This window comes from Tachyglossus aculeatus, chromosome 17 (genome assembly GCF_015852505.1).
Source record: "Tachyglossus aculeatus isolate mTacAcu1 chromosome 17, mTacAcu1.pri, whole genome shotgun sequence".
NCBI lineage: Eukaryota > Metazoa > Chordata > Mammalia > Monotremata > Tachyglossidae > Tachyglossus > Tachyglossus aculeatus.
Window position 1 is genome coordinate 42,434,075 of NC_052082.1, and position 15,100 is coordinate 42,449,174.

The 15,100-nt window shown below is 46.4% G+C and overlaps 1 protein-coding gene across 13 annotated transcripts in view; it reads left to right on the forward strand.

Annotated features, from left to right (window-relative positions):
- Positions 1-15,100, forward strand: part of SYNRG (synergin gamma) — a 78,408-nt gene that overhangs the window by 45,307 nt on the left and 18,001 nt on the right. For all 13 annotated transcript variants that reach the window (XM_038759602.1, XM_038759603.1, XM_038759605.1 and 10 more), the window contains one exon: positions 2,834-3,745. In XM_038759602.1, the coding sequence (XP_038615530.1) occupies positions 2,834-3,745 (912 nt within the window). The remainder of the gene's footprint in view (positions 1-2,833; positions 3,746-15,100) is intronic.

The following is a 15,100-nucleotide window of genomic DNA, read 5'->3' on the forward strand; positions in this document are numbered from 1 at the left end:
CGTCCTAGCTGGGGCATTTCCTAGCCAGACTCTTCAGTAGTAATAACAATGATGGCATTTATTAAGCGCTTACTATGTGCAAAGCAGTGTTCTAAGCGCTGTGAGCCCACTGTTGGGTAGGGACTGTCTCTATATGTTGCCAACGTACTTCCCAAGCGCTTAGTACAGTGCTCTGCACACAGTAAGCGCTCAATAAATACGATTGATTGATTGGGGAGGTTACAAAGTGATCAGGTTGTCCCACGGGGGGCTCACAGTCTTAATCCCCATTTTACAGATGAGGGAGCTGAGGCCCAGAGAAGTTAAGTGACGTGCCCAAAGTCACACAGCCGACAATTGTCGGAGCCGGGATTTGAACCCATGACCTCTGACTCCAAAGCCCGGGCTCTTTCCCCTGAGCCACGCTGCTTCAGTAGAGTGGAATCTCGGAGGTCTGAGCCTACATCAGGGCACAGCACCCCGTTTAACTTTTTTTTAAAAGGGAGATATTATTCCCAAGTGGAAAAAGTGGAATGGGTAATTCGACTGCTTAGGAAGTTAGCATTTTATAAACACGGTTTCATTGAGCACCAGTATAAAGGCAAATGGATGGAAAGGAAAATTAGGATAAGGCACTAGTGAAAGACCGTTAGCCCACTGTTGGGTAGGGACCTTTTCTATATGTTGCCAACTTGTACTTCCCAAGCGCTTAGTATAGTGCTGTGCACACAGTAAGCGCTCAATAAATACGATTGATTGAAAGCAAAGTTTGACCAGTGCTTGTCACATAGTGAGTGCCCAACTAACACCATAGCTAACTGAGAGCACAACAAGAGTAAGAGCGGGAATGTTCCTGCTGGGAGGGAATGATTCCCTGGCTCCTTCCCTCCCCAGCCCAGGCAGAGCCACGCCAAGCCGAAACTGCCGTAAGCTTCCCAACGCTCTGTGGGCAGGTTCGTCCATTCAGTCGTATGTACTGAGCACTTACTGTGTGCAGAGCACTGTACTAAGCGCTTGGCTTAGTACAGAAAGAGTGGTTTGATCAGCTGCTCTGAAGGAGGTGAGCCTAGGAAAACTTGGTACTTTATGGCTACTTGTGTCTAAAGACCATTGTTTTTGAACTTGTAAACTGCCCATTTCTGACTGTCCTCCAACCCTTTCACCAGCTTACGTTTCTAATGGAAAACGTTACATTTCATCAGCAAGTTTTAGTTTGCTGTAGTGGGTTTTTGAAAGTAAAGCTAAGCATATTCATGTCAGTTTCACAGGTTATTTTAAAGCAACACATGAAGATTTTAAACTCGGGAAAACCGCTACACAACCTTAACGTTCATATCAGTGCAGTGCATCTTTGAAAATGAAACAGCAGTTAAAAATGCCTAATATCCTGGGCTACTCTATTAGGACTGTTTTTCCAGTCCTCTGACAATATTTGTGAAATCGACACCAGTCTTTAAACAATATTTTGGTCTGTAGCACCATAACTATATACAGCGTTTTAGTATTCTGCGTCGCTGTTCTTAACGCTGATTATATTGGTGAATTGGCTAAACGTCCCAGATAGATATTCGACCTCCTGTTTGCCACGTTTTTGGGAATTATGGCGTCAAGTGTACATTTAAGACTATTGGATGTGTGCCTTGTAATTAGTCCTGTACTGAATAAGGAGCCAGGTTTTGGAGCTTTCATTTTGAACAGACGTTACTTTGTATTCATTCGCAACCGCTGAGCTCCTGTGGAACGAACTGTTAGTGGGGAGCGATTTAAATTGTAAGTTATAAGGTGTTCTCGGCTTCTAAGAATATTTGACGGAAGTTTCTCCTTGAGCTTTGGGGTAGAGTCCAGGAGTCTTGGAAAAGCTGAAGTCGAGGTTGTCGTGGCAAAATAGCTAGGCATATTGACTTAATGGTTCCAAGGACAAACCCAGAAGAATTTTTCACAGGACTTTTAACCTAGAGTCTACCTACAATTCTAAGAATTCTCACTTAATTCTTTACAAGAAATGCTTCAGTTGCTGTGCCTCTTCTAGCAGTTTGGGTCAGCGTTCCTTTCCCCACAGACTCCTCACTGTGAATGAAGAGTCTTCCTTTTGAAATGCTGAAATGGAAAATAGGCAGGTTAATATCAGTCTTGGTGCCTTTTAAAGGATATGATCACTTGGGCCAAATAGAGATGTGGCTAATGCCAAGACTGTGGCTATGAGCAGAGGCAAAATGAGAGATCCTTTCACTGGATTTTTTGAACTGGTACTTGACAAAAAAAATGGAGCTCTCTTCTCCCCAGTCTTCACCCGGGAGCACCAGGGATGGAGGAGAATGCCCACTAAAACACGTCAGAGACTAGAAACTGCCCAATTAGTCCAGCTATTCAGTAATAATAGTATTCAGAGCTTACTATGTGCCGAGCAGTGTACTGAGTGTAGGGACGTAATACGCAGGTGAGAATTAGACACAGTCCCTGTCTTTCGAGGGACTAGATTTAAGCTGAATGTAATAATTGCACTTAAGTCACAGGATTTTTAACTGCGTCACCTGAATCATTCATTCTCACGTCATTCTTTATTGCTTTAACTATTGAGCCTCTTGTGGACTTCCCTTGCCTCTTCCAGTAAAACTCGATCTTTCATATGCCTCACTCTGTGAGCTTGATCCTGGAGTAGGAAAAAGGGTACTCTCTCTCCAAAATGTCAGCTGCCGCACAGGGAGAAGAGGGAATTAATTAGAGGGGACTGCTCTAAAAACCACAGATTGTTGACTAGCTCTCCAGGCGCTGTCCCGCAGGAGCCTAAATTCAGTCTGCCGCATGACGGGCGCTTCCAGTCCGCTCTGCTAAACGGTTCTACTTTCCCTTTCAGGAGACAGCTTCGCCGAGTTCAGATCCGCAGGCGCCGACGACGGTTTCACAGACTTTAAAACCGCCGACAGCGTCTCCCCGCTAGAGCCACCAGTGAAAGACAGAACCTTTCCGGCCCCCTTTCCTCCGTTCCCCCTCCAGCAGAAGCAACCCCTCAACCTGGCGGAGCTGGATATGTTTTCCTCGGTCGGTCCCCCCGGGGAGAAATCCCTTCCGTTCCCGGCGCCTCTTAGCTCAACCAAACCGGTATCTGCGGCCACCGCTGCTGCTCCGACCGCTCCGTCAGGAGCCGCCAAAAATTCCAGTCTAGCCGACGACTTTGGGGAGTTCAGCCTCTTCGGGGGGTACTCTAACTGTGCGTCGGTTAGCGGGCAGGACGATTTTGCAGACTTCATGGCCTTCAACAACGGCCGGGGGTCGTCCGAGCCAAAGGCGGACGACAGAGGCCACGCTCTCCGCGAGGAAGCCCGTCCCCTTCCCCCGACCGACGGCTCGAGCGACGCGGCGAGGGACGCCGGGGAGAACCCGACCGCCCCGTCGACTAAATACGACGTCTTCAGGCAGCTGTCTCTGGAGGGCTCGGGGTTGGGCTTGGAGGAACCCAAAGAGGGCTCCCCTTCCGTGAAGAGCGACGACGACTTTGCCGACTTCCACGCCAACAAATGCTCCTCCGCCGCGGGCGGCTCCGAGAAAGCGGCGGCTTTCCGGCACGCCAAAGAAGACTCCGCTTCCGTCAAGTCCCTGGATCTCCCGTCTATCGGGGGCAGCAGCGTCGGCAAGGAGGACTCGGAAGACGCCCTCTCCGTGCAGTTTGACATGAAACTGGCCGACGTGGGAGGAGATCTTAAGCATGTCACGTCAGATAGCTCTTTGGATTTGCCAATGGTTAGTGGCCAGAATCTGCCTGCAGCAGGTGAGGAATTGGTGAGATTGCTCTGGTGACGGTGATTTCAGACGGTGGTGTGGGCCAAAGACGCGCCCGGTTCGGTGGTAACGTCGACCTCGTAGTTGTCCACCTCCCTTCCGGGAGAACGGTGTCGTATTTGATTCGCCGACAGCCTGCTGAGATTGGGTAGCCAAGAGCTCTGTTAAATTGGGGGAGGCCTTCCCGGCTTGGCGGCGTGAAGGCCCACCCACCGCTTTAAGATCCAGAAACCCGGGGTGTCCGAGGCGTTCAGTGGCCAGTCAGTGTTAGAATTGCCCTTTTCTGGTTTTCGGAGGGAGGTCGGCGACCCTCCGTCACCGTCTCTCCATCTTTTGGAAGAAACTTGGTAGCCAGCGCCCAGCGCGGTGCGTTTGGTGTTCCGCTTACGTTCGTTTGTGCCGTGAATCAAAGCCTTTCCCCACCGCAGTTTAGACCGGCCCGCCAATCGGAGGAAAGGAAAAAAAATGAATGAACCCCCCCTTCTTCCCGATGCCCTCCGCAGGTAGAATCACTGGAAAGAAATTACAGATCTTAGTGTTAACGCTATCACGCGGAGTATTGAAGAGTCCCTTAAGTGGTAGGGTAATCCTGTTCGGCTTAGGCTTTTAATTGTTCTCCAGAATTTAGTGTCTTATTAGGTGACCCCATTTTAAAACACCCTAGAAAACGACACACAAGAGCATAGGAATCACGTCTGTTTCCCGGCTGGCTTCCTATCATAAAAACGAATTTCCCAAGTGTCCTGGCTGATTTTTTTTTTTCCCCTTTGGATATTATGTAGGGAGATAGTTGAACCTACCTTGTGGCCTTTGATAAACAAGCGGCATCTCAGTATTACCGTGCGGTTAGAGAAAGTGTTTCGTAGCCTAAGCTTTTGGGTTTTTTTGAACGGGAGGGACGCACTCTGTAGTAACTACCAGAGGTTATTACTTTGAGGCTCAGATCTCCTTGTGAAGCTTCTGCCACATTGACAGATCTGGCGGAAAACAACTGTACTGTAGCCTTTCATCGTATGATAATTTTCAGGCCAAAAAACTGAAATTGCATCTCCACAGCAGTGGCTGAAATCAGGGGAAGGGAGCAAAGACATTCAGTATTTCACTTGGCAAAGCGGCACGGTGTTCCATGCAGAGAAGAGCAGCCCGTGGCATCTCATCCTCTTGAACGGTTACTTTTTATGCACTTTCCCCCACATGGTTTCTCTTTCCTCCCCCCGTAGTTTTTTGGTTGGGACGATGACTTCGTGCTTCTCTCTGAGCTGCTTGGGCCAAGGCAGACCAGCGCTCCATTTTGCGGGATATAACTTCCTTGCTGACGTAGAAGGGATAGCTTGAAATTTCCATAACGCTAGCCCCTGGGGCCGAGAACTAATAGGGGGGAGCTATTTTTCTGAAGGCAACCCGGAATTCCCTTACCGTGCCAAATTCGATTGTGTCCGCTTCTTTTCCGTTTTTAGCTCCTCGACTGAGCTCTCCGATCTGTGTATTAAAATAATCTTCTGTGCTGCTGTTCCTCCGTTTTCAGTATTTTGGACCAGTTTGAACTTGGAACCTGTCACGTTCAAGCCGAATCTCTTCAGTGTGCGTAGATCTTTTTGTTTTTTCAAAGCAGATTGTTGCCTTTCTTCCTTCCGCTCTACAAATCATGTGCGAAAGGAGCTGTATCCCCCCCAGAGTCCTTATTGGACGGGGGCTGCTGTCTGACTACCGAGCGATGTTGTTGAGCGTAATAACACTAAGGAGGGTCAGTAGGAGGAATTTCTTAAATATATTTGCTCTTTTGCACATAGTGTGAAGAACGATGCCCTGTTCCCTGAAGTTTTGGGTTACGGGTTTTTGGGGGGGCGGGAAGCAAGATCTGGCCTTTCCCGAGTGGAGGACAATGTTAGGAATATGGGAGAAAGGGGGCTGGGGAATAACCCGGGAAAATCCAGTCTTTGTGCTCTTTTAATGACCTTAATTCTGTGACCCAAACTTAGCTCCGTAAGGGGGATACTGCCTCTTCGAACTCGGCTGAAGCTCCCTTTACGGGACAGGGCGATGACATTCCCGATGTTTCCTGACCTCTCTTTGCATATGTTCAGTATAATCCTCTTGGGCACTTGCTGCAAATCGTTTCGACTTGGCTGCTCTGACTTTTTTTTTTCCAGTTTCCCTCTGAATCGAAAGCATTTCAAAGAGAATATGCAGCCTTGCGTTCATCCTGTTCTAGTTCAGTAGCAGCAAGGACTCATCCATCCTTCTTTATAACCCTCTCAGCAGGGTGACGGCTTCTAATATCTACCTGTAAAGTAGCTTTCCTTTGACATGGGGGTGGAAAAAACCTTTGTATCCTAATCAATACCTGTTCTTTTTTTTTTTTTTGCTGCTTTTCCAATGTCTCTTCTTCCAATTTAAAAACATTTCTAGTGTGACTGTGCCTTCTCAAACTTGCTTTGTTATATCTCCTTTGCAAATAATGATCTGCATGCTTATTCTGATGATTCCCTTATGAGCTCTTCTGTATCACTCTCTTTTTTGTGATCTGTAAGTCCTGTGTTAATAAATAATACCTTGGCATATTTTGAAAGTGTGGGGGTGTGTGTAATTTGTACTGCCAGGACAAACCAGGGACATCCCTGGATTATGCCAAAGCGTAGAGCTACCGACTCCCCTTCTTCTTTATTCTTTGTTTCTGAGTCTTCCTTGCTGGAGCTGATTTTTTCCAGAAGGGATTCTGGTGGTGGATCGGTGCTATATGCCTTTGAATCCTTGACTTGCTGCCTTTGAACTTTGAAAACAAGACTTTAACGCTGTTCTCTAAAGTCTTGATTGTAATATCTTGATTTAACTATCTTCAAAGAGTGGTTTAAGGATTCCCCTGGAGAAGGAAGCAAGTGGATCTTCATGGTTTGGCCAATCGGTTGTGTTTAATTGAGCGCTTACTATGTGCAGAGCACGGTACTAAGTGCTTGGAAGAGGACAATACAACAGAATTAGCAGACACGTTTGCTGCCCGTAATGAGCTTTCAGTCTAGAGGGGGAGAGAGACATTAATATAAGTAATTTATTATTTAAAGATCTGTACAGCATGTCCAAACAGTATTGGAATCATACTGGTTTTTATTACCAACTTTAACCCCTTTTTTTTGATTGGAATGGAATCGACAAGTGAACCGGAGCTTAGCGAGTCATAAATTTGACTCGAAACGGGTCACCAAATGGCCTTAAAATGTTCTCTAGCAGTCGCACGTTGGATTGAAATTTAACTTTGAAGACTGGGGCTATGAGTCCCTGGGGAAATATTCTGATGTGCCCCCAAAGTAAAGAAGCAGTGTGGCCTAGTGGATAGAGCATGGGAAACCAGAAGGACCTGGGTTGTAATCCCGGCTCTGCCGCTTGTCTGCTGTGTGACCTTGGGCAGGTGGCTTCACTTCTCTGGACCTCAGTTGCCTCATCTGTCAAGTGGGGATTAAGACCGTGAGCCCCAGGTGGAACTTGGACTGTGTCCATCCTGAATAACTTGTATCTACTCCAGCGCTTATTACAGTGCCTGGCACACAGTAAGCACTTCAATCATATTTATCGATTGAAAAAGCACTATTGATTGCAAAACAGTGTACTAAGTGGTTAACAGATATCATATGGCGCTTAACAAATACCATTAAAAAAAAAAAGGGAAACAGTCCTTGTCAGACTACACGTGAGCTTGCAATCTTCAGAATTTATGGTATTAGAGAAGCAGCGTGGCCTAGTATAAAGATCAAGGGCTCGAGAGTCAGAAAGATCTGGGTTCAAATCCCGGCTCCGCCACTTGTCCGCTGTGTGACCTTGGGCAAACCACTTCTCTGGGCCTCACTTACCTCATCTGTCAAATGGGAATTAAGACTGTGAGCCCCACGTGCGACATGGATTTTGTCTAATCTGATTACCTTGTTTCTACCCCAGTGCTTAGAACAGTGCTTGGCACATTGTAAGTGCTTAACAAATAGCATTTAAAAAAAACCAGAATTTTCAGAAACCATTTTTCGATTTATCTTGCAGAGCATGGGGTAGAAATGGTTTATGGCTTTGGTGGGCCAACCCTACCTTAAAACAATTTTGAAACCAATTTCCAGAGGCGTTCATGAAACTTACGGCCCAGAATATCTGTTCTGGTTCAAGTTGCCAAAAGCGTCTGAGTAATAGTAGCAATAATAATAATAATTGTGGTATTTGTCAAGTGCTTATTATGTCAAGCACTGTAGCAAGCACTGGGGGAGATATAATAATAATAATGGTATTAAGCGCTTACTAAGTGCCAAGCACTGTTCTAAGCACTGGTGGGGTCAGACACAGTCCCTGTCCCACAGGGGACTCACAGTTGAAGTAAGATGGAAGAGCAGGTGTTGAATCCCCATTTTATAAATGAAGGAAACTGAGACATGTAGAAGTTGTGACTTGCCCAAGGTCATTCGGCGACAAGGGGCCTTGGCAAGATTAGAACCCAGGTCCTTGGACTCCCACACTCTTTCCACTACACCCCAGTACAGAATTTGATGAGGCATAATTACTTTTACAAGTAAGTCTCAAGATCAGAAGCGTTAGGGGAAAGAGTTGCTTTCCATATCAGCGCTTAGTACAGTGCTTTGCACATAGTAAGCGCTTAATAAATGCTATTATTATTATTATTATTATTATAAATGTTAAAAATCGAAGTGATCATCGAAGGGAGGCGAGGGATATAATGAGATGGCGACCGTGGGATGGGTCAACCGTGCATCTATTATCTGGCTGAAATTGTGAACATTTGTTTTGATTAACCATCTCAAGACAAAAAAGGGACCTCTCAAATCCTTGAGAAGCAGCGTGGCTCAGTGGGAAAGAGCATTGGCTTTGCAGTCAGAGGTCATGGGTTCAAATCCTGGCTCTGCCAATTATCAGCTGGGTGACTTTGGGCAAATCACTTCACTTCCCTGGGCCTCAGTTACCTCATCTGGAAAATGGGGATTAAGACCGTGAGCCCCCTGTGGGGACAACCTGATCACCTTGTAACCTCCCCAGCGCTTAGAACAGTGCTTTGCACATAGTAAGTGCTTAATAAATGCCATTATTATTAGTATTATCCTTGTTGTGTAGGATATCGCCAGCGATAGCAGAAGTGGGATTGAGAAGCAGCGTGGCTTAGTGGAAAGAGCACAGGCTTGGGAGTCAGAGGACGTGGGTTCTAATCCCGGCTCTGCCCCTTGTCTGCTGTTTGACCTTGGGCAAGCCACTTAATTTCTCTGGGTGTCAGTTACCTCCTCTGTAAAATGAGGATTAAGACTGTGAGCCCCACATGGGACAACGTAATTCCCTGTTATCTATCCCAGTGCTTAGAACAATGCTTGGCACATAGAAGCGCTTGATAAATACCATCATCGTTATTATTATTATTATTGATTAAGCACCTACTTGGTGTGGTGCACGTTTTGGGCGCTTGGGAAATAAAGAAGTGACACGTTCCCTACTCACTGGAGCCTAAGCGCTCTAATAGGGGAGACAGATGTAAAAGTCGCTTACAGCTCTCTGTCAAGAGTATTTATTGAGTGTTTATCGTGAGCAGAGCCCTGTACTGAGCACTTGGGAGAGTACAAAGAGGTAGGGAGACGTGATCCTTGCCCTCAAAGAGTTTTCCACAAACACTATGATACTTCAGGGTGTGTGGTGAACGAAGCCGTCGTTGGTTGGAACTTCGTTTCCCTTTGCCTTGAGTGCGAAAATGTCCCCGTCGGACACTTCTTGGTTATTAAACACGGAATTTCAGTTCCAACGAAAGGAAAGGGGGTGAAGGGAATCATTTAGAAGGACTGTAGGCTCGTTGTGGGCAAGGTACCAACTTTATTATACTGTATTTTCCCAAGCCCCTCTCGGTCGCACCTGGAGAGTTTCCAGTTCTCTACCAGTCTCGACTGATGGGAGGGAGAGTGAAGCAGAGGCATTTCCATTCCCAACTTGGGCAGTGACTAGCGAGTGGAAGGCCATCTGCTACAAGGAAAACTCACTTGTGCTGGGCAGCAGCGGCCCGGGAGAGAGTCGAGGGCGGAGGATAAATTTTGCCGCGTGGAAGGAGGCGATGATGGTAAATTACTTCGGGATTTTTACCAAGAAAACTCAATGGATCCACTACCGGAACGATTGCAGGTGGAGGTGGGGCGTTCTGGGAGAGATGTGTCCATGGCGTCGCTGTGGGTCCGCGATGACTCAACGGCATATGGCAAGACTCTCCCAAGCGCTTAGTACAGTGCTCTGTGCATAGTAAGCATTCAGTAAATACGATTCGTTGGTCTTCAAGTGGATAAAGTAAGCACAGATGAGCTCTTAGTTGGTTCTGTAGCTGTTTTAGATTTTTTCTTTAAATGAAAATCTCCGGGAACGTCACCTTAGCATCTGTAGTGATGGGATTTGCTCTTCTTCTGCTTAGCCTGTCTTGTGCGTTCATTCAGTCGTATTTATTGAGCGCTTATTGTGTGCAGAGCACTGTACTAAGCACTTGGGAGAGTACAACGGTAAACAGCAACATTCCCTGCCCACGTCGAACTTCCAGTTTGGAAGAGGGGGGAGACAGCTGAAACTCTGGGGATCGACGCCTTGGCTCCAAAGGAGGTGTCCACGGTCCAGATGGTCCTCCCGGCTGGTTTTGCCATCTTGGGGACCACTTTGGTGGATTTGGCATCGATTCACCCGAGGGGTGGTGACCTCCGGACCCCACAGTACTGGGGTGGATGCAAGGTAATTGGGTTAGACCCAATCCATGTCCCACGTGGGGCTCACAGCCTTTATCCCCCGTTTGACAGACGAGGTGAGTGAGGCCCAGAGAAGTGACGCGATTTGCCCAAAGTCGCACAGCAGACGGGTGGCAGAGCCAGGATTAGAACCCGGCTCCTTCTGACTCTTGAGCCCTTGCTCTTTCCAGCCTACATGTGGAAAACCTCATGGCCCCTCACCAAACCGACGCTGAAACTCTGATTTTTCTGTGGAGGGGGTGGAGATCTAATTTGAACCATTGAAGATGTGCAGATAAACAGTAGTCCCTACCAGTGAAGAAAGGCTGATTTTCACGAGGAATAGATAACCTTTGGAAGCCACTGTACTGCTCGCTTTTATAGCCTGTCAGTTGAGTGTGTGTGTGTTTTTATTCTGCTTCACAACAGCCCTGATTCCTTGCACTCTCAAGCCAGCATTTGGTCACAGACTTGAATTGGGCCCTGTTGGAAAAACAGGAAGTTACAAACATTTTAGTCTGCAGTTGTCTGTGAAATCCAGATTTACTATTGGGAATCAGAACCTAACGTATAACCGCGTCCTCCGTGGTCAAGTGAACATCTTTTTTTTTTTTTCCCATACAGGTGCAGTAATAATTGTGATATTAAGCATTTACTGTGACCCAAAAAGTGTAGTAAGAACTGGGGTAGATAGAAGGTAATCAGTCTGTCACTGGTATTTATTGGGCGCTGACTGTGTGCAGAACACTGAACTGAGCGCTTGGGAGAATGCAATATAGCAATATAGCAGAGGTGGTAGACACATTCCCTGCCCAAAATGAGCTTACAGTCTAGAGACGCACAAGTGGGCAGTGGAATTTACCGGGAGTGGTCGCATTCAATGACCCCGGCATTCCTTACCGGTCTCGGGCTACTCCTGGAGCTATGGGAAAGGGGCACATGGAAGTGATATCCAGACATGCCGCTTCTTCCTAAGGAACGAGCCTTTAAACTCATTCATCCTGCCCTGCCAACTTCTTGATTTGAGGGGTGGATTCCATTAAAACCAGTGCTTGGGAAGTTAAAAAGCCATTTGCTTTTTGGGCATCTGTGATTGTCACAGGTGTATTGAACTATGCTGTGCTACACCTGATGGTGTCTAAATGTTTTTTTTAAAAAATGGTGGTACTTGTTAAGTGCTTGCTATGTGCCAAATACTGTTCTAAGTCCTGGGGTAGATATACATTAAGCAGATTGGACACAGTCCCCATCCCACATGGGGCTCACACTCTTCATCCCGATCTGAGGTAGCTGAGGCCCGGAGAATTAAGTGACTTGCCCAAGGTCGCACAGCAGAGACGTGGCAGAGCCGGGATTAGAACCCAGGTCCTCCTGACTCACAGGCCTGTGATGTCTCCCCTAAGCCAGGCTGCTTCTCAAGACGGCCCGACATCCAACCGAGTAATAGAGGATTCAGTGTGGGGTGAATCTGGTGTCCAGACGACGGCGTCTTTATTCAAGGACGAGCCGACCAAGATGGCAAAGTCTGCCCAAAGGAGGGCTGGCGGGATTCAAGGGGAAAAGACAGCGCGGTTCGGTCCTTGAGACCATTTTAGGTGCACACTGAAGAATTAAAAGACAGCGCAGTTCTGTCCTTGAGACCATTTTAGGTGCACACTGAAGAATTAGTCGTGGTAGGGGATTCATGATCTCCAAACACCGAAATGAGGTGCTCGACTTAATCCCCGAGCATTTGAAATCCAAGCGATCCCCAACTAGAATTCATGGCAAAGTGGATAGGGCACGGGAATCAGATTCCATCCCCAGCTCCGCCACTGGTCTGCCTGGTGACCTTGGGCAAGTCGCTTCACTTTTCGGAGCCTGTTACCTCGTCTGGAAAATGGGCATTGAGACTGTGAGCCCCCCGGGGAACAAGGACTGTGTCCAACCCAATTTACTTATATTCACCCCAGCCTGGCACGTAGTAAGTGCTTAACAAATACCATTATGAGCCCGTTGTTGGGTAGGGACCGTCTCTATATGTTGCCAACTTGTACTTCCCAAGCGCTCCGCACACAGTAAGCGCCCAATAAATACGATGGAATGAATGAATTGTCACTTCCTGCTCTCCTCTGGCTTTGCTTTCCCTTTTTCCTTGCAAAGTCTGGATCTTAGCTTTCGATTCCAAATCCCAGATGATAAAGCTTGAGGGATTGCCAAATAAATAGAAGGGAATTTTGAGTTTGCTCCTCGGTTGCTTAGAGTATCACCACCCGATGGTCTTTCGTTGTGCTAGTATACGGTGATTAATATAAGTCGTTGCACCTGTTGTGCAACTAGACTTGTGAAAGTCAAAGGGACTGTGATTTTTATCTTCAAATGAACAATTAGCTGAACTCATTGAAAATGCTAATGCAATCCCTCAGATCTTAAGTAGTTGAGACATACTATGGTTTTATGATCATTCGTGGGTTACCAGATGAACTGGAGATGAGCGATATTTTTCCATAATGTATACTTCAAAGCCAGGAAAAATAGAAAAAGGAAGACTTCAAAATCAAGGCTTTGTTGACTTGGTAGACTTACTGACCATTTTTTAAAACACGCTTTTAATTTAGTTGTAGGCTTGCTAGTTTCATTTTGCCTCTGTTGCTTCAGAAACACTGGCGCTCAGTGGAAACTAGGTTTGTTGAGTGCATTTCTCCGTTATAGAACTATTTAAAATCCCTCCAGCTGAACACATTCTCTATTAACAGCAAATGTTTTTCTGATGTCCTACTCTCATTCTCCACTTCAAAAGAAAAATGTCCTAACAGGAAGGAAGTTTGTGTTTGTGTGAAAACGGATTCAGTACTTTTCAATACATTAATTTCTGGTCTCAAGTAAGTTTCCTACAATCTTTCATATCTGAGGCTTTTATGAATGGTTCATAAACCTCATAAAGCATTATTCCAATAGAGTCCAAGAATAAAAATACCCTATTTTGTGAATTCTTGTCCTGAATTCATCTCATAACCACCCCTGTCATCTGCATCGTTTGCATTTGGACTGCGGTATTCGTTACTGCCTTTATTACTACATAGTGGCTATAAGAAATTAAAGATCATAAGTGGTGGCCTGCAGTTACCTGTGAAATCACATTAGTTTTATAGCAACAAGCACAGTAAACCAAGTGGATGGGGAGTGGGGTTTTTTCTTGTTTTTGTGTTTTTCCTGGTAGCAATTCTGGATACACTGAGAAGCAGCGGGGCTCAGCAGAAAGAGCCCGGGCTCTGGAGTCAGAGGTCATGGGTTCAAATCCCGGCTCTGCCAATTGTCAGCTGTGTGACTTTGGGCAAGTCATTTCACTTCTCTGGGCCTCAGTTACCTCATCTGTAAAATGGGGATTAAGACTGTGAGCCCCCTGTGCGCCAACCTGATCACCTTGTAACCTCCCCAGCGCTTAGAACAGTGCTTTGCGCATAGTAAGTGCTTAATAAATGCCATCATTATTATACACTGTAGCCCAACAGAATTTCCAGTCTGGGTTTTTAAAAGAACAGGACTTTCTACCCCTACATTTCCCCGCTGCATCCCCCCAAATTCAAAATCACATCATTTGCCTATGAAAGACACATTTTAGAAATTAAAAACAAAAAATCCTCTCCCTCCCCTCAACCCAAAGTTCTAGTCCAGGATTCCTTTCACTGGATTTTCGGGAGGAGGGAGAGACTGAGCTCTGTGATAAAAAAGACTCTGGAAATACCAAGTTTAAAATCCCGCTATCCTGGGACTGATCCTGTGGAGGCAAGAAATCCAACCTCGTGCCTGTCTTGGGCACAATAGTTAGTGGGCTTTATACTTAATTTTGAAGCTGCAACTTACATGCGTGTGAAAATTGGTGGTCGGTTTTCTGGTTAATCTCTTGAAGGCGAGGCAGGAGATGAGACATAGAGCCAAGTCGTCTTGCCCTGCCTGAAAGACGAGTCAGTGAAGCCACAGCCCGAGTTCAGCAGAAAGATGGAACCAGGTTCGATTGCAAAAATTGGACTTTTAGGTGCTGTGCTCCCTCCTTATTTAAAAACCTGAGCAGGTTTTTTTTGGTCGCTTGCCTATCACTGAGACTCGATCTAGCCCAAATGTCACAGAAAGGATGTGGGGCTCACTTTTCTTTGTGGTGAGTGGCAGAATAAGGGGTGATCTGGAATATAAGTGGTTGCTGGCAGGTGAATTAATAATAATAATAATGATAATAGTACTTGTTAAGCACTTGCTACATGCCAAACACTGTTCTGAGCACTGGGTTAGATATATGTTAAGCAGATTGGCCCCAGTCCCTGTCTCATATGGGGCACGGTCTTAATCCCGATTTTACGGATGAGGTAACTGAGGCTCAGAGAAGTGGAGTGCCTCACCCAAGGTCACACAGCAGACTAGTGGCGGGGCTGGGATTAGAACCCAGGTCCTTCTGACTTCCAGGATGGTGCTCTATTCACTATTTCTCCACGTGCTTTGTAGGGTGTACGTCCTCTGCCTCTTGTCTTACTTTTCCATATGCTGTCATTTCATTTCTCCAAAAAAGTTGAATGAGGGATCGGTCTGCCTGGCAGAAACCTGCCCCTAATTTGACTTTTACGTATCCAGAGTAAATCAGCAGAGTGAGT